Genomic DNA, 20115 nt, shown 5'->3' with positions numbered 1-20115 from the left:
CCTATAGTAGTGCCTTTTCTAGACTATCATATAAATCAAATCATACAGCATACAGCTTTTTTTTTTTTTTAAGTCTGGCTTCTCTCACTTGGCAGCATGTTTTTATTTTGCTGTTTTTGGGCAGAGTGTTTTATAAATATCAGATCTACTTGGTTGTATTGTTCAAGTGTAGGTCTTCTATATTTACTCATTTCTGTCTGCTTGTTTCTAGGAATTACTGAGAGAATAGTCTTGAACTCTGAAAGTCTGGTTGTGGATTTCTATTTCTCCTTTTAGTTCTTTCAGTTTTTGCCTCATGTATCTTAAAGCTCTGTTGGTAGATGCATACCCATTTGGGAATGTGTTATGTCTTCTTAGAGAACTAGCCCCTTTATTTTTATGGTTTTTTTTCTTTTTTAAATCTCTGATAATATCCCGTGTTCTGAAGTCTTTCTTTTCTGATATTGATATAGCTACTCCAACCTTCTGTTAGTGCTTGCATGATATATCTTTTTCTATCCTTTTAATTTAATTTAAATATATGTCTTTATATTTAAAGTAAGTTTCTTGTAGACAGTATATAGTTTAGTCTTTCTTTTTTATTCATTCTGACATTTTGTCTTTTAATTGGTGGATTTAGACCATTCTCAGTTAATATGATTATTGTTATGGTGAGATTAAAATCTACCACCTTGTCGTGTTTTGTATTTGACCCATCTGTTCTGTTTCTTTTTCCTGTTTCCGCCTTCTCTTGGGTCCATTGACCATTTGTCATTACTTTGTTTTATCTCTCCTATTGAGTTATTATTTGTATCCATTAAATTCTTTCAGTGGTTGCCTTAGGTTAAGATTTGTCAACCTTGCCCTTATTGGCATCCACATAACTGTCTGTTGTGGAGGATTGTTTTGTGCATTACAGAAAGTTTAGCAGTATCCCTGCTCTCTACCCACCAGAGTACCAGTGTCACCCCCATCTCCCCAGTTATGACAACCAAAAATGCCTCTAATTTTTTATTGTCACAACTGGGGAAATGGGGGTGATACTCTAATAATCCCCTGGGGGGGCAAATTTGCCCACAGTTGAAAACCAGAGATACGGTTTTCACAGTTTTATTTGTCTAATTTTAGCAGAGAGATGGAAACTATAAGAGAAAATCAAGTAGGAAATCCTAGCTGATCTTGCATATTATCTGCCTTTTCCCTTAGAGACTTTGTTTCACTTAATATCATGTTTTCAAGGTTCATCCATTTTGTGGCATGAAACAGTTTCCTTTCTTTTTAAGGCTGAGGCTGGAAACTGACTCACACCTGTAATCCCAGCACTCAGGGGGGCCAAGGCAAGAAGATTGCTTGAGCCAAGAAGTTAAGACTAGCCTGAACAACATAGTGAGACTTCATCTCTATAAAAATAAAAAATAAATAAAATGATATATTAATCAGAGTTATTTTAAATGCCCTATAGATCCAACATCTGTGCCATTTGGTTTTATTGATTACTTTGTGTCCTGGTGTAGTGAGCTGGGATGTGGGCTTTTTCTTGGCTTTTTGTATATTTTACAATTCTTTATTGAAAGCTAGACATCTTACATGGATAGTAGATTGATTTTATGCCTTGAAATGGACACCTCTTTTCTTCTACTTAGATCTTTAAATGTGGGAGTTTGAGTTAATCTGCTCAGGAGCTGGGCTGGGTTTGAGGTTTGTTGTTGCTGTGATTACCCTCAGTGCAGAACAGGCTTCCAGTTTCTCCAGTAATACTTTGTGTTTAGAGTGGGGAATAGTTTTCCAGAGGGCTTTTATTTTATTTTATTTTATTTTTTTTTGAGACGGAGTCTCGCTCTGTCGCCCAGGCTGGAATGCAGTGGCCGGATCTCAGCTCACTGCAAGCTCCGCCTCCCAGGTTTACGCCATTCTTCTGCCTCAGCCTCCTGAGTAGCCGGGACTACAGGCGGCCGCCACCTCGCCCGGCTATTTTTTGTATTTTTTTTTAGTAGAGACAGGGTTTCACCGGGTTAGCCAGGATGGTCTCGATCTCCTGACCTCGTGATCCGCCCGTCTCGGCCTCCCAAAGTGCTGGGATTACAGGCTTGAGCCACCGCGCCCGGCCCAGAGGGCTTTTCTTAATGCCTGTTCCAATTTCAGTTTTAGGCTGTCCTTTGCATTTCATCTCAGAACTCTCTTACAATGCTTTCCGCTGAGTTTTCCTATTTATTCATTCACTGAGGGTGTATTTTCCTTTATAATATTGGTCATATTTGTAATAGCTGCTTTTAAGTTCTTTTCTGCTATTTCTAGGACATAGGCCATCTTCAGGTAGGTTTCCATTTCTTTTGAGTATGGCTCATTTTCTTTTTTCTTTGTATGTCTAGTAATTTTGAGCTGTGTCTTGGGTGTAAGGATCACATATTGTAGAGTTTTTTTTGTTTGTTTTTTGTTTTTTTTTGAGGCAGGGTCTCACTCTGTCACCCAGGTTGGAGTGCAGTGGTGTGATCCTCACTCACTGCAGTGTCGACTTCCTGGGCTCAAACCATCCTCCCATGTCAGTTCCCCAAGTAGCTAGGGCTACAGGTGTGCGCCACCATGTCCGGCTAATGTTTTTGTAGAGATGGGGTCTTGCTGTGTTGCCCAGGCTGGTCTCAAACTCCTGGGCTCATGCTCCTCCTGCCTCAGCTTCCCAGAGTATTAGAATTACAGGTGAGAACCACTGCACCTGGCTGAGAGACTTGATTCTATTATATTTCTCTGCAGAATATTGGTTTTTGTTTTAGCAAGCAGTTAACTTGGCTCACCTCAGACTCCAAACTCCCTGCAACTGAAATACCTGTTCGATTATTTTGTGCGTAATTCAGCTCTTTGGAGCATGAGTACTTGTGGACTTCACAAGTCAGTGAAGGATTTGAACAGAGTTTATATACAAACTGTTCGCTCTGTTTTCGTGGCTCTCCCTTTCTGGTATTTTCCCCACACCCTCACTTTCCATCTGCTGTGGTTGTCCCAGAATATGTTGTCTAGTTCTTCAAGACAGTAAGACTGGGTTTTCTACCGAATTTTAGCTGGCCCACTTGGCTTCAATCAGCAAAAGCTACTATTTTAAAATCTATTTGCCTGTAAAGTTGATTTGGGAAACAATAAAGGGAAAACTACCTGTAACTATTTCTGCAATTAGAATTAACTAGCAGACCTAGTATGCTCATGTTACGTATCTGTCTGAAGTAATCAGAATGTATCTCTGTTTACGTTTATCCCTTTATCTGAGCCCTGGATCTGCTCCTCTTGGACTTTCTCAGATGCTGTTAACCTTATGCTCTTGATGGATTATTTCCTTCTCCTGTATCTTCAGCTTTACCCTCTTTACCGGCTAGCTCCTTTCTGTCATTTAAAAATACATCTTTCCTTTGTTAAGAAAAAAAAAATCCTCCCTCTCTTGCCCACCAGCTGTTATACTTTCTTCCTTACTCTTGCTCAATTTATCTCCACATCTTTCCTGTCTCCCACTCCCTCCTCAGCACATTCTAATCTTATTTTTGTCCCCACCAGTGTATTGAATTAATTGCTGTGACCAAGATTACCAGTAACCTCCATGTCACCAAGTGCACTCCCACGCCATCACCTGTGTGCTTACAGTCTCCAAACAATATATTCACATCAGACTTTTCTTTTGCACTCTCTCTTATTGCCTTGTCCACATCTTTCCCTGGGTATCTCAAAGGGTTCTCAAATTAAGTGTATTCACGTCTCTTCCTTCCATAATCCTCCTCACCTGTCTTACCTCTATATGTGGTACCTCCTTCCTTTTTACCTTCATATCCATCTGTCGGCAAGTCTGTTGATTCTGCTGCATCAAAGAGCCCTTGAATCTGTGTACGTCACATACTCACTGGTACCACCCAAGTCCAAGTCACCATCATCTCTTACCTGTACACTCTAACTCATTGTCCTGTATAAACTGTTACCCCTCTCCAATCTGCTGCAGCCAGAAAAATGCTAACGTGGTAAAACCTCCATTGGCTCCACTTTGCCAACTAGATAAAGTTCAAACACCTTACCCTGGAGTTTGCCTATGTGACTCACGCTTGCCTGAGCTGGCCCTCTGGCCTACCTTTGAAGACTTACCTCACTCTGCTCTTCCCCTCCCTCTGAACATCACCACAGTGTCCTAGATTTCTTTGGGGGTATGCTAAGCACTCAGTTGGGAACACTCTTTTTCTTCTAAGCTCTCCTTTGCCTGCATAAAAACTATTAATTATCCTTCTAATCTCAACTTTGCTGTCATTTCCTGAGGAGATCTTTCCTGTTCTCCCCTTAAGACCAGGTCACGGTGCCCGCTGTGTTCCCAGAACCCCTGGTACTTGTTTTTTTCTTAGCATCCCTCACTCGTAATGACTTTTTGAATGTTTGCTTCTACTCTAGACTCCAAGTTCCATGAAATCAAGTTTGCTGTCTCCTTTCTTTTTTTCTCTGACCTTTGCACCAAGGCAAGTGCCTGGCAAGTAGTGGACACCCAAATGATTTTTGTTTAATGAATGAATTAAGACAAGAATAGCTCCACATGGCAGTAGAATAGAATCTGTTACTGTAAATATAATATCTCCTGCCTGCTACACTCAATTGTAATACACTAATCTTATTTCCTGAAGAGAGATAAACCGACAGTTTGACATGAACATGGAAGCCAGCCTACTTAGTAGAGTAGTAAATGAATCTGTGTTTTTACTGTGACAAATGCCTCTGGGTAGATTTGATTCTCACAGTGGAAATACTTCATGAAATGGCAGCAGTCTGGATTGTGGCTGTTAAAATTTAACACAAATAATTTTTAAAAGAATAACCTGTTTGGGTTCTCAGTGCGTTTTTGTGTATTTTCAAAAAGTAAGTACAGGGCTGTGACTGAGACAGTCTGTCAAATTGAGGCAGACTTGGATCCTTAACCATGCAGTAAGAAACAGACTCAGCCAGCATTGGGCACATGTATCAGCAATACATTTCATGAACTTTTTTTTGCAATTGTGCCTATAGTGTGCATTGTAAAAACTTAGACACGTTTTCATGTAGAGAATGACCAAGGCTTATGCCTGTGTCTGTAACAAGCACCTTGTTTTGATTTATTTGTCTTTTCAACCTTCATTTTCACTTTCTTAACTTGCTCTGTTTTTCTTTGGGAGACTAAAATTTTTAGGGAAATAACCACCATTTCAAAATTGTAGAATGGAAAATTTGATTAAATGTAAATTGATTTTTGTTTTCTACTATTTCCATGTTCTTTTGACTTTGTTTTGTCTGTCAGATTTTGTGCATAATATACTCTTCCTGTATGGATAAATGCCAACTGCCAACAGAGTTCAGAATTCTGATTGATGCTTGCTTATGGGCTCTTTGCACAGAGATGATGTTTGTTCGAGATAAGAACACTGTAGGGACTCTTAAGCTATATACATCCCATCTTTGTTAAGCTCATCCTTCCACTCCCCTAGGCCTCCAAAGTAGTAAATAATTATAACCAAATGTTCCTCATACCCTTAGAAAATAAATTTTAGTTGGGCTTGGTGGCTCATGCCTATAATCCCAGCACTTTGGGAGGCCAAGATTGGAGGATTGCTTTAGCTCAGTAGTTCAAGATTAGCCTGGGCAAGATAGTGAGACCTCATCTCTGCAAAAAATTAGCCAATGATGCATACCTATAGTCCCAGCCCCTCAAGAGGCTGAGGTGGGAGGATCACTTGAGCCTGAGAAGTCAAGGTGGCAGTAGCCAGGATCATGCCACTGCACTCTAGCGTGGGCAACAGAGCATGGTCCTGTCTTAAAAAAAGAAAGAAAAAAAAAATGAGGCTGGGTGCAGTGACTCACTCCTGTAATCCCAGCACTTTGGCCAACATGGCAAAACCCTGTCTCTACTGAAAACACAAAAATAAGCCTGGTGTGGTGGCAGGCACCTGTAATCCCTGCTACTCAGGAGGCTGAGGTGGGAAAATCACTTGAATGCAGGATGCTCAAGAGTTTGAGACCAGCCTGAGCAACATGGTGAAACCTCGTCTCTACAAAAAGTACAAAAATCAGTCAGGTGTGGTGACTCACACCTGTAGTCCCAGCCAGTTGGGAGGCTGAGGCAGGAGGATCACTTGAGCCTGGGAGGCAGAGGTTGCAGCGAACCAAGATTGCGCCACTGCACTTCAGCCTGGACAATAGAGGGAAACCCTGTTCCCCCCCACCACCAGCCCCCCAAAAAAACAAAAAACAAAAAATGAGAGAGTGAGAAGAAGAGGAAGGAGGAGGAGAAGGAGGAAGAAAAAGAAGAGAAAAGAAATTTTGGAGTGAAGAATATGTGTTATCCTTAAGAGATAGCATGATATGCCATTACTTTTGACATCATTATATTTTTAGGAGGGATCATGTTTAAATTGTCAGTTCTTAAAAGGGATTGGTGGACATTCTTGGCTGAGAGTCTTCATTACATACAAGGTTTGGTGTTTTCTCTTAGCCCAGTCACACACCAGACCCTAACCAGAAAGAACAATTCTGATTGTCCTTGTGACTGCCTCCCTGTGTCCTGGTCTGAAGAGTCTTGTCAGGTTGTAGCCCTAGGTAAGAAGTGTGCAGGAAGAGAGTCAGCAGGGCAACTCCGGTCTGTGTTTGGCGGGTGCTGGCAGGGAAGCAGGTCCCAGGGAAGTGATGTTCAACTGAGACCTGAAGGGTGATCAGGTTAGCCAGGATTAGGAGGGAACAGAGGAGGAGGCGAGGGGACAGCTGGTGCCAATGCTCAAGGTACTAAAGGAACTCCCAGGACAGCTTGTATTTAGAGAACAAGGGAGGAGTAGAACAAGGTGAAGCTGCAAATGGAGATGGTCGAAGCAATATCTGATTGTGTCCTTCCCTGAAGGCTCAGAAATGTTTAACGCTTCCTTGTTGCCCTCAGACTAAAGTCCACATGTCAGGTAATGAAGGTTTTCCTTAATCAGCCTCATCCTCCTTTAAAGCCCCTTTCCGTGCTGTCCTATTTATTTTCCACATACCCCATGTTTTAGCCATACTTGCCTTTATTCTCTAACTTGAATGTCTTTGTACCTTTCTTTGACTGTTGTCGGCTAAAATATAGTTCCCCACCTCTTTTCAGTAAGGCCCAGCTTAATGTCATTGGTTTTTTTGAAGCGCCTTCCCTGCTGCCTGAAATCAAAGAGAATGTCTTCTCCTCTGTGGTTTGATAATACTTTTGTCATTTCTGTTACTCTAATTATCCCATCCTGACTTGTCTGTGGTTGTATATATTAATATGTATAGCTTCCACACTAACTGTAGGCACGTGAAGGCAAAGCTTTTATTTAGTTTGTAGCTTAGACCTAGTTGCAGTAGAGGATCTTTGAATTTTGGTGGAATTGCATCAAACAGGTAAGTGGCAGCCCGGAATTTAGAAGTATTCGTCTGTGTGGGGTGTCTCATTCCTAGAGATAAAACATTGAATGGGATGTTCTACTGTGTTCTGTGTATACACGAGTTGTTTTGGATAAACAGACTATGGGAAATTGTTGAAGTTCCCTGGATTGAGAAGAAGGATGAGCTTCAAGGTTGAAAGAAGTGAAACTCACCTTCTTTGTACCTTTATTACTTTAAAGTTCAGCATCAGATGTCTTTATTGGGATCCTTTCTACTTTGTACAGAGCATCTGTTAAGAACATCTTCAACCAGCCGGCCTGCTTCCCTCCCAAGAGTGCCTGCGATGGAAAGTGCCAAGACCCTCTCAGGTGATGACTTTGATCTGAATTTTTTATTTTTATTTTTTGTTTTTTAGAGACAGGATCTCAGTATGTTACCCAGGCTGGTCTCAAACTCCTGGCCACAAGCTATCCTCTCACCTTGGCCTCCCAAGGTGCTAGGATTACAGTTGTGAGCCACTGTGCCCAGCCTAGCTAAGCTTTAAATCAGTGGGAGGTCCTGTGCTCAGCTAAAATTACCGTCCAAAAGCATTTTTCTGTGTGTGTGTTCTTCAGATTCTTTCTCAGTCTGTTTCCTCTATTTGTATAAAGTTCTGAGAGGTTTTCTCATCCAGTTTCCTAGCACACCACTTAAAAGAAACTACTGATTTAAGGACTATAAAGAACAGAGATTGAACGAAAAAGAAAACATAATTATAAAATTATGCCAGAAATATATAAGCATGTCATTTGAAGATCATATAATAGGAGAAAATATTTGTGCCCTTTGGATCTTTAAGGGCATTGCTTTACTAATGCAGAGTTACATTCTGCTTGTGGTTATCCTAAAATCATTGAGAAAATTTTAGCCAATAAAGCGGGGGTTGGGGTTGGGGTTGGGGGCAGCAGTTCTCAGTAATCAGGAGAAAACAATTACTGACAGGTAACATTGATTGCATTAAATCTGCCCAGGAATGATAGAGTCAATGGCTCCTGCAGATCTACCTTCTTCTGAGGTGAGAAAGAATCTGAGGTCAGGAACTTTGTCAACTATGTAACTTGTCACTGTGCTCAGCCCTGCGTTCTGAGCACCTGGCAATACTCAGTGCTGCCTTTAGAAAACTGCTGTTGTGGATCTGATACCAATAGCTGAAGTGCCTGCTCCCACTCAACGGTTCTCAGAACATTTTGTAATTCTAATAAGGTAGTACAATGTCTTACTATGCCAGACTTCAGTATAGGACTTTTCCAAAAGATTGTTGCTATTTCCCAACAGTTGACTTGATACATTTTGGTTTTCTGTCTTATTGATTTAGTTTTTTAAAATGTGCCCTGAGGCCAGTTGTGGTGGCTCATGCCTGTAATCCCAGCACTTTGGGAGGCCTAGGTGGGCGGATCACCTGAGGTCAGGAGTTCGAGACCAGCCTGGCCAACATGGCAAAAACCTGTCTCTACTGAAAATACAAAAATAAGCCTGGCGTGGTGGCAGGCGCCTGTAATTCCAGCTACTCAGGAGGCTGAGGCAGGAGAATCGCTTGAACCCAGGAGGCAGAAGTTGCAGTAAGCCGAGATGCGCCACTGCACTCCAGCCTGAGTAACAGAGTGAGACTCCCTCTCAAAAAAAAAAAAAAAAAAAAAAAAGTACCCTGAACTAGCATTACATGTAGCCCTATAATAAAGCATGTGTTTCCTTTCTGTCCCTTTAACAGTGTTTTTGGCTGAATTTAGAAGGTTTGTGTTGTGTGTGTTGGGCAGGGCTGAGTAGTTACAAGTCTGGTTATAATTCACCTTTGGTTTTTAGTTGTATTTGTAATTAAATAGCTGTTTATGTAGTACTCACTATGTACTTGGTAGGTACTGTGAGGGGTATAGAGATGGAAAAGGCACACTCCTTGTCTATAAGGAATATGCAGTTCAGTGCATATTTCAACTATGCCTTTTCACAGTTGTTTTTTGTTTGTTTTTTGTTTTTGAGACAGAGTCTCTCTCCTTCTCCCAGGCTGGAGTGCAGAGTGGCGCAGTCTTGGCTTACTGCAACCTCCACCACCCCGGTTTAAGCAATTCTCCTGCCCCATCCTCCCATGTAGCTGGGATTACAGGCATGCGCCACCATGCCTGGCTGTTTTTTGTATTTTTAGTAGAGACAGGGTTTCACCATGTTGGCCAGGCTGGTCTGGAACTCCTGACCTCAAGTGATCTGCCTATCTCGGCCTCCCAAAGCTCTGGGATTATAGGCGTGAGCCACTGTGGCTGGCCTCACAGATTTTTTAATGGAAAAATAAGAAATACTTTCCCGTTATCAGTATTAGTTTTTCCTCCCGTATGGTAATATCTGTTGTTTTTGGAATCTTCAGAAAAAAAAAAAAATCTCAAGAACTCGGTCTAAAATGGTTTTGCTATAAAGTGCATTATGACTGTTTCTCACAGTGTCCCGACGAAGTAGTGAAGAAATGAAACGGGACATTTCTGCACAGGAGGGAGCGTCGCCAGCCTCTTTGATGGCTATGGGAACCACGTCTCCACAGCTTTCCTTATCCTCTTCTCCAACGGCATCTGTGACTCCCACCACCCGAAGCCGAATAAGGTAGAGAACAGTAAATATTCATGCATTTCGTGTGTACCTCTCCTGGCCTTTTGACAGTAAATGATCAAGTTGTAAAATGATGGCATTTGAGCACTGTGATTTTTCTTTTTCTCTGTGTTATTTGCTAATCTTTCTTCTATCCAGAATTGGGTAAATGGAATAGAAGACACTGACAAAGTAAAAGTGATAGCTGTATCTTTTTTTTTTTTTTTTTTAAATTAGAGAATGGTTGCTTGCAAAAGGAAGTATTATGAAATTTAAATACTGAGGAATGGGTGGAGTGTTAGGGAAGGCATCCCAGAAGGTTAGAATTTGAGTGGGGCCTTGAAGGTTGTAGACAGGGAGGGTGGGGGGCATGGTTGGCAAAGTACAGTAACTTGATGGAATGTACGAAAGGGATGAATAAGTGAGGAGTATGGAGGGGGATGCTGTAGGTAGGTGGTTCTATAAATTCAGTAGAGTGATACAGAAGGCCAGAGGAAGGTATACCTACCATATCAGGGAACAGTAGAAGAAAAGATTGACTAGGCAGGGGATGGCAAAGTGATGGAACTTTTTTAAAGTCAAATTGAGTCCCTTTGACGTAATAGAAGCTGTAAAGTGGTGTAAATAAATTATCATGTCTGGATCAGTGTGATAACAGTGGAAAAGAAGTGAAGAGAGGTTGGACCCGGGAGATTTCTCATAAAGAAAAATGATTTCAGCAACAGATCTTTATAAAAGGAATGCAAGAATGGATGATATCAAAGATGGCTGTGTTTGTTTACACTGGGAGTCTGGGAACGTGGTGCTACATTAATAATTGATAAAAAGTACATGAAAATCTAAGTATATTTTATTCATAGTTCTCTTAGGACTAAGAGGTATTAAGAACTTAGGGGGAAATACAGATGTCAGAAATTTAGGGATGAAGAAAACTGTTGACAAACATTAAGAAGAATGAAAGGAAGCAGCCAGGTGTGGTGGCTCATGCCTGTAATCCCAGCACTCTGGGAGGCCCAGGTGAGCAGATCACTTGAGGTCAGCAGTTCAAGACCAGCCTGACCAACATGGTGAAAGCTCATCTGTACTAAAAATACAAAAATTAGCCTGATCTGGTTTTGTGTACCTGTAGTCCCAGCTATTTGGGAGGCTGAGGCACTAGAATTACTTGAACCTGGGAGCCAGAGGTTGTAGTGAGCGAGATCGCGCCACTGCACTCCAGCCTGGGCTTCAGAGTGAGACTCTGTCTTAAAAAAAGAGTCTTGGACAGGCGTGGTGGCTCATGCCTGTAATCCCAGCACTTTGGGAGGGTGAGGCGGGCGGATCACGAGGTCAAGAGATTGAGACCACCCTAGCCAACATGGTGAAACCCCGTCTCTACTAAAAATACAAAAAAATATTAGCCGGGCGCGGTGGCGGGCACCTGTAGTTCCAGCTGTTTGGGAGGCTGAGGCAGGAGAATGACGTGAAACCAGGAGGCAGAGCTTGCAGTGAGCCGAGGTTGCACCACTGCATTCCAGCCTGGGCGACAGAGTAAGACTCCGTCTCAAAAAAAAAAAAAAAAAAAAAAAAAATTCTTAAAAAAAGTGAGTTTTATGTAGAGCCATGACAAGTTTTTGTTTTTTGTTTTTGATGTCCCTTTTTGCATCCATTCACATAACTGTGTCATTCTCTTTCCCTGTGTTTAGTGATAGTATAACAGACCTCTTGGAATCCTTTAAAGCAGGCTTCTCCAACCTGCAGCCCAGGACAGCTTTGAATGTGACCCAACACAAATTTGTAAACTTTCTGAAAATATTATGAGATTTTTTTCTTTTGCAATTTTTTTTTTTTTTTAGCTTATCAGCTATTGTTCGTGTCACTGTGCGTAGCCCAAGACAATTCTTCTACTTCCATTGTGGCCCAGGGAAGCCAAAAGATTGGACGTCCCTGCTTTATTTAAAGCAAAGCAGGAATGTTACAGGTTGGCACACAAAAATGTGTATTTCCTTCAAGGAGGCAGTCTGACTGCACGTAGAAAAGTAGCATTTTTCCTTTTGGTTCTTAGATAAATAAAAATTGTTACTATTTCAAGGCTCCTCTCAATTAGAAAAGCTTCTGTTGTAAATGTGTCCTCTTTGATTTCCTAGCATACTTTGGAGGGTGAATGCTAACAGAATAAATATACTGAGGAATACTAAGCTGCTTATAACATATGAACTTTTAGGATATTTATTGGGCTGCTAAGTTCACAGAACATGGGACTAGAGTCTGCACTTTGCTATAATCACTGAAAAATAGGCCAATCTTTTAAGCACAGGCTGCTAGTCAAGCTGAGGTTATATTACACAGCACTTTCTTTCTCTGGGTATTCCTTGGTGTTCTGTTCCACTTCCAAACTGTGACCAAAAGGGAAGATACGATGCAGAATGAGTAGAATTGTAAGTCTCCCCTGCCCTTTCACCAGGGGTGATTGCAAAATCTTTTTTGATTAAAGGTCTGGCCTAAGGCAGAATATTTATTTTGACTACAAGGCAGTTGACAATGCTGTAAAGTACCCTACATAGATTTTTTTTTTTTTTAATGAATCATATGTATAGCCACAGAATTTTAACCCCCCAAACTTCTACAGTGTTTTTACTTACTATCATGTAGTAAACTCTGAAGTTCCTTGAGGGAATAGGGGCCCTGTGTTGTTCACCTTCAATTGCCTACTGCTTGCACATTGCCTGGCACAATGGTGCTCCATAAGGAGATGTTGAATAAGTGAGTTTACAGAGAAATTCCATTTTTGAGCAAGGCAAAATTCTAACTGCCTAAAATCAAAAAACAGTGTACAACATAGCACTAAATACATCTGAGACATTTCATGGAAGTTGTAAATATTGTCCATGTTTATTGCCATTTTTTGTCTGTTTGCTTCACCCATTGTAGACCCCTTGAAGGCAAGAACTGTTATGCCTTAGAATCCTGCACGTTGCATAATCTTACCCTGTATATTTTACAATAAGTAATTTTTAAAATGATGAGATGATAAAGGACATAAATGGTTATTTTATTATTTTTTGAGACAGTGTCACTCTTGTTGCCCAGGCTGGAGTGCAATGGCATAATCTCAGCTCACTGCAACCTACATCTCAAGGTTTCAAGTGATTCTCCTGCCTCACCCTCCCAAGTAGCTGGGATTGCAGACACCCGCCACCATGCCCAGCCAATTTTTATATTTTTATTAGAGATGGGGTTTCACCATGTTGGCTAGGCTGATCTCGAACTCCTGACCTCAGGTGATCTCTCTGCCTCAGGCTCCCAAAGTGCTGGGATTATAGGCGTGAGCCACAGTGCCCGGCGCATTTTATTAATTTTAAATGCACTTTGTACTGTCTTTGCCACTTTCTATGTGGGTGATTATTATAGAGTCCCTTTCTTCAGTTAGCAGAGAATTCTGACAATAGTGCATCTATGGGGCCATAAACTAAAAATCAAATGTATGAAAAAACATATCTTGCCTTTGTATTGCCTTACCATGTACATTTCTCCTGTTTAAAAATGCAAAGTGAGACTTTCTCTTATTGTGGTGCCCAAACAAAAAATATTTCAACTTTGGGTTACTTGTTTTCAGAGAAGAAAGGAAAGACCCTCTCTCAGCATTGGCCAGAGAATATGGAGGATCAAAGAGGAACGCCTTGCTGAAGTGGTGTCAGAAGAAAACAGAAGGCTATCAGGTAATCATATAATTCTTTTGTCCCATGTGAGAGTAATTGCCAAATCAACTGCTGGAGTGTCGTAGCTTACTACCTGTCACACATTAGAAATGGTAAGTCCTGACCAGGCATGGTGGATCACACCTATAATCCTAACACATTAGGAGGCTGAGGCGGGTGGATCCGTTGTGCCCAGGGGTTCAAGCCTAGGCAACATGGCATAACGCTGTCTCTACAAAAATAAAAATAATAATTAGCTGGCATGGTGTTGTGTGCCTGGAGTCCCAGCTACTTGAGAGGCTGAGGTGGGAGGATCACTTGAGCCTGGGAGGCAGAGGCTGCTGTGAGCCGATCAAGAAGAAATGATGAGTCCTATATAAAATGTTAGGAACACATTCTCAAAGTCCAGCCGTAACTTGACTATCACTTGGATGAAGTAAGTTTGTTACCTTTCCACAGCACCCAGTACTTCCAGTATTACGCATCTGTTGTAGCACTTTCTTATTTAAGTCTGGGTTAAATACTTTTTTTAAGTTACATTAAATATAATTTTGGAGAGTGAACTCTAATTCTCCATACAAAGGAGAAACCTGTAGAATTCATCCATTCTGCTAAAAAATACAATTTTGATTTCTAGTGTCCTCACATACAATATTAGTTACAGAGATTCTCCCCAGCTTGCAGCTGATGCTCTTGATTGCATTTCATACTTTGGCACAAATGCACAGAAGTACAACACAAAAAGGGAATGGAGTTCTGTGTTCCTGATCTCTTCACATCAGATCTCATCTCACCAAAATGGCATAAACGGTGTAGCTACAACATTTGTATACAAATTTCATGCAAAAGAGGTAATAACATAGTAGAGGAACAGATTAATTAAGAAGATCTGCCATTAACAGGTCCCTTTTGGGTGAATTTGTACATGACTTTAAGTGATGATCCTCAACTCATTTAAGATTAAAGAGCCAAGCATATTGCAGTGGACGTACAGAAAAGTCATGATAATCATTGAGGATTTACTAAGACTCTCCATGTCTCAGCTTCAAGCCAGTGGCAAGTAAAAAAGAGAAGAGAAAATAATTTTAAAAAAAAGAATCTCCATGCCAGTTTCCGCTGGCTAACAAAGGAGATAAGTGGTGTTGGCAAAGATGCGGAGAAATGGGTAGGCTTATGCCTTGTTGGAGGGGACCTATAAAATGTTGTAACTGCTGTGGAAAATAGTATGGCAATTCCTCAAAAAAGTAAACAATTACCCTGTGATCTGGCAATTCCACTTCTGGGTGTACACCCAAAAGAATTGAAAGCAGAGATTTGGAGAAATATTTTAGGCACACCCATTTTTGTGGCAGTGTTATTCACAGTAGCCAAAAAGTGGAAGCAACCGAAGTGTCCGTCAATAGATGAATGGATCAACAACCTGTGTTATATGATAGAATGGAATACCATTCTTCCTTAAAGAGGAAGGACATTCTTACACATGCTACGACACGATGCACATTGAAGACATTGTGCTAAATGAAACAAGCCATATACAAAAGGACTACTACTACATGATTCCAATTATATGGAATACCTAGAGTTAGTAATATTTATAGAGACAAAAAGTAGAATGATGGTTGCCAGGGGCTGGGGGAGGGAAAAAAGAAAGAGGGTGGTACACAGTTTAGTTTTACAAAATGAAAAAAGTACCGGAGATGGATGGTGGTGATGGTAGCACAATCATATGAATATACTTAATGCCACTGAACCGTATACTTAAAGATGGTTAAAATGATTTATGTTTATTTACCACAATAATAAAACTCCGTTGCAAAAAGGAAAAAAAGAAATGATTGAGATAAGACCAGATAGATAACCAGCAAGGGAATAGAAGACTTGAATAGTACTGTGTACTAAGCAGACCTAAAGACATTATACAACACTGCACCCAATAATAGCAGAATACACATTCTTCTCTCAGGTGCACATGGAAGATTGCAGGTTAGGCCGTGTGTTAGGTTATAAAACTAGTCTCATTAAATTTAAAAAGACTGAAATCGGCCAGATGCGGTGGCTCATGCCTGTAGTCCCAGTATTTTGGGAGACCAAGGTGAGAGGATCACTTGAGCCCAGTAGTTTGAGACCAGCCTGGGTAGCCTCAGGAGGCCCTATGTCTACAAAGATCAAAATGAAATAAATAAAAAGATTGAAAGCATGTAAATGTTCTTCATTTTTTTCTGATCACAATGAAAGATTAGAAATTAATAGCTGAAGGAAAATTGGAAAATAAGTGAAAATTAAAGCACACACTTTAAATAACCAATGGGTCAAAAAATTAATCACAGGGGAAATTAGAAAATACTCTGAGAACAAAAATGAACACAGCATACCAAAATTTATGGGAGGCAGTGTGAAAGCAGTTCTCAAAGGGATTGATTGATTGATTGATTGATTTAGAGACAGAGTCTCATTCTGTTTTCCAGGCTGGAGTGCAGTGGTGCGATCTCGGCTCACTATTATTCCTAAATAGTTTATTCTTTCTGATGCTGCTATAAATGGAAATGTTTTAATTTACTGTTACTGTAAATGCAAGCGAATTTTGTATATTGATCTTTCATCTTGCAACTTTTCTGGATTTACTAGTTCCAAGTTTTTATGTGAATTCTTAAAGGTTTTCTAGATATAAACTAGATGTGATGGCCTACACCTGTAGTCCCAGCTACTCAGGATGTCGACGTGGGAGGACCACTTGAGCCCAGAAGTTTGAACGCAGACTGGGCAACATAGTGAGACCCCATCTCTTTAAAAAAATCTAGATATAAATCACATCATCTGCAAATAGAGATCATTTTACTACTTCTCCTATCTGGATGCCTTTTCTTTCTTTTTTCTTGTCTGTCTTAGCTAGAACTTGCAGAAAAGTGTTGAATAGAAATGGTGATAAAGAATATTCTTTCTTGTTCCTGATCTTAAGAGGAAAGCTTTCAGTCTTCACTGTTAAGTACAGTGTTAAAGCTGTGGGTTTTTCTTCTTTTTGAGACACAGTCTCACTCTGTCACCCAGGCTGGAGTGCAGTGGTGTGTTACTGGCTTACTGCAACCTCTGCTCCCAGGTTCAAGTGATTCTCATGTCTCAGCCTCCCAAGTAGCTGGGATTACAGGTGTGTGCCACCACACCTGGCTAGTTTTTGTATTAGTTAAAGATGGAGTTTTGCATATTGCCTAGGCTGGTCTTGAACTCCTGGCCTCAAGTGATCTGCCCACCTTGGCCTCCCAAAGTGCTGGGATTACAGGCATAAGCCACTGTGCCCAGCTAACTGTGGGTTTTCATAGGTACCCTTTCTTAGACTGAAAAAATTACGTTTTATTCCTAGTTTGTTGAATTTTTTAAAGTCATAAATGGTTGCTGGATTTTACCAAATGCTTTTACAGTGTCTAGTGAGATGATCATGTGTTTTTTTCCCTTTATTCTAATAATATGGTATTAGGAGGCACAAGTCTAATACACTGAAAAATACAAAACATTGCTGAAAGAAATTAAAGAAAATCTAAATAAATGGAAAGACATCCCTTGTTCATGGATTTGAAGTTTTGATACGTGCTGCAACTTGGATGAACTTTGAATAATTTATGCTAAATGAAAGAAGCCAAACATAAAACTTCAATCTGAAAAGACTTCCACACTCAGGCCTGAAAAATCTCGTGCTTTTTGAATGGCAGGAACGTGAATGCTGGCAGTTTCAAGTTGGTTATAGAATTGAAACCTGAAGCATAAATGAAAATTACACACTTAGTTTTTTTTTTTTTTAAGAAAGAACATCTTTTATTGAGATATGCCACACAAGATACAATTCATCCACTTAAAATGTACATTTCAGTGGGGTTTTTTTTTAAGTGTATTCAGAGTTGTATAACCATTACCACAACCAGTTTTAGGATATTTTTACCACTCCATCAAGAAATCCTATACCCATTAACAGTCATTCTCTATTTACTACAGGCAACCACTAATTTACTTTCTGTCTTGTAGATTTCTTTATTATGGACATTTCTTATAAATGGAATCACACAATATGTGGTCCTCTGTGACTGACTTCTTTCACTTAGCATCATGTTTTTAAGGTTCATCCATGCTGTAGCATATACCAGTACTTCATTCCTTTTTGTGGCCAAACAATATTCCATTGTATGGATATGCCACATATTTATCCATTCTTCTGTTCAAGATGGTGTTTGTGTTGCTTATACTTTTGGGGGAGTTATTATATATGCCACTGTTATGAACTTTTTTTTTTTTTTTGACATGAGGTCTCACTATGTTTCCCAGGCTGGTCTCAAGTGATCTTCCCACCTTGGCCTCCCAAGTAACTGGATCTACAGGCACATCCCACCCTGCCTGGTTTGTTGTAGACATTTGTGTACAACAAATTTTTACATGGACATAAGTAGTTTTCTCATCTTCTTGTCCATCTTCTAGCCTACTACCAAATTGTTTTTGAAATTGATCTTGTTACTTCTCTTTAAGCTGCTTCATTTGTTTCCCCTTTGTCATTTGGTTAAAGTCCATGATCTTGGCTTGAAGAGGCAAGACCCCATAGTTTATTGAACATTTTAATTTTAAACCCACTCCTTGATCTGTGAGCGGCAGAATGGATGTTGTATTAGCAGACAGGAAAACAACATGAATCTCCTTGTATCATTGCTAGAGCTCCTGATTAACTGGTTACATTGTCAATGAGCAGTAATATTTTGAAAGGAACAGTGGGCTTAAAATGTTCAGTAAACTATGCTGTCAGCAGATGTGCTGTCATCCAGGCTTTGTTGTTCCATTTACAGAGCACAGGCAGAGTAGATGTAGCGTAACTCTTAAGGGCCCTAGGATTGTGGAACTGGTAAATGAGCATTGGCTTCCACTTAAAGTCACCAGCTGCTTAGCCCCTAATGACAGACAGCCTGTCCTTTGAAGCTTTGAAGCCAAGCATTGACTTCTCCTCTGTAGCTATGAAAGTTTCAGATGTCATCTTCTTTTAATAGAAGGTTGTTTTATCCACATTGAAAATTGTCGTTTAGTGTGGCCACCGTCATCAGTGATCTTAGCTAGATCTTCTGGGTAGCTTTCTGCAGCTTCTGTATCAGCACTTGCTGCTTCACCTTGCACTTGTATGTTATGGAGATGGCTTCTTCCCTTCAATATCATGAGCCAACCTCTGCTAGCTTCAGGCTTTTCTTCTGCAGCTTCGTCACCAATCTCAGCATTCATAGAATTGAAGAATTAGGGCCTTGCTGTGGATTCAGATTTGGCTTAAGGGAATGTTGTAGCTCGTTTGATCTTTCATTCAAAGCATGAAAACTTTCTTCATATCATCAATAAGGCTGTTTTGCTCTCTTATTTGTATATTCACTGGTGTAGCACTTTTAATTTCCTTCAAGAACTTTTCCTCTGCATTCACAACGTGGCTAACTGGCACAAGAGGCCTAGCTTTTCAGCCATGTGGCTTTTGCCATGCCTTTCTCAATTAGCTTAAGCATTTCTAGATTTTGATTTAAAGTGAAAGATGTGCAAGTCTTCCTTTTACTTGAACACTTAGAGGCCATTGTAGAGTTATTAATTGGCCTAATTTTAATATTTTTATGTCTCAAGGAATAGGGAAGCCCAAAGAGAGGGAGAGAGACAGAATAACTAGTCAGTGGATCATTCAGAACACACAGAACTTTATAGATTAAGTTCACTGTCTTATATGGGCACAGTTCATGGCACCCGAAAACAATTACTAGAGTAACATCAAAGACCACTGGTAACAGTTATAATAATAATGAGAAAGTTTAAAATATTGCAAGAATTACCAAATTTGACCCAGAGACATTGAAGTGAGCACATACTGTTGGCAAAATGGTACCAACAGACTTATATGATACAGGGTTGCCACAAACCTTCAATTTGTAAAAAACACAGTATCCATGAAGCACAAGAAGATGAAGTACCATCTAAGGTGTGTCTGTATTTTCTTCCATGCTGTTAGGTGTCTTCATATAACCTAAGTTTTACATTTTGCTAGACAGACAATAACTTAAGTAATTTTAGAACATTGTAAATTACTTCCCCTTGAAGGATCACTTGTGCTTTGAGACCAGCCTGGGCAGCATAGTGAGATCTTCTCTCTACTAAAATTTAAAAAAAAATCACCAGGCATGGTAGCAATCCTCCCACCTCATCCCAGCTACTTGGAGGGCTGAGGCAGGGGGATTACTTGAGCCAGGAAGTTGAGGCTACTGTGAGCGATTATCGCGCCACTGCACTTCTGCCTGGATGACAGAGCAAGACCCTGTCTCTGAAAATAAAAAAATTTTACTCCCTCTTTGATTATAGAACTTTCCCATGGATCAAGTTGATTAAATGGAGATAATTCAAACATTAAGTCAATTATTCCATGCCTCTTGGGTTCTTCTATATTTACCTTAATATATAGAGAGAAATATATATATACACAAATCAATTAATAATTTGA

The 20115-nt window shown here is 40.2% G+C and overlaps 1 protein-coding gene across 7 annotated transcripts in view; it reads left to right on the top strand.

The window, feature by feature from the left end:
• Nucleotides 1-20115, top strand: part of SPECC1L (sperm antigen with calponin homology and coiled-coil domains 1 like) — a 147349-nt gene that overhangs the window by 88310 nt on the left and 38924 nt on the right. For 6 of the 7 annotated variants that reach the window (XM_025400632.1, XM_025400630.1, XM_025400629.1 and 3 more), the window contains 3 exons: nt 7629-7712; nt 9810-9966; nt 13547-13649. In XM_025400632.1, coding sequence (XP_025256417.1) covers nt 7629-7712; nt 9810-9966; nt 13547-13649 — 344 coding nt within the window. Of the gene's footprint in view, nt 1-2998; nt 3004-7628; nt 7713-9809; nt 9967-13546; nt 13650-20115 lie in introns of those variants that run through there. The other variant, XM_025400635.1, reaches the window with a different exon arrangement.

The sequence above is a fragment of the Theropithecus gelada genome, chromosome 10 (genome assembly GCF_003255815.1).
Source record: "Theropithecus gelada isolate Dixy chromosome 10, Tgel_1.0, whole genome shotgun sequence".
NCBI lineage: Eukaryota > Metazoa > Chordata > Mammalia > Primates > Cercopithecidae > Theropithecus > Theropithecus gelada.
The sequence above is the reverse complement of the archived record's forward strand: the minus strand, read 5'-3'. Positions and strand labels throughout refer to the sequence as shown.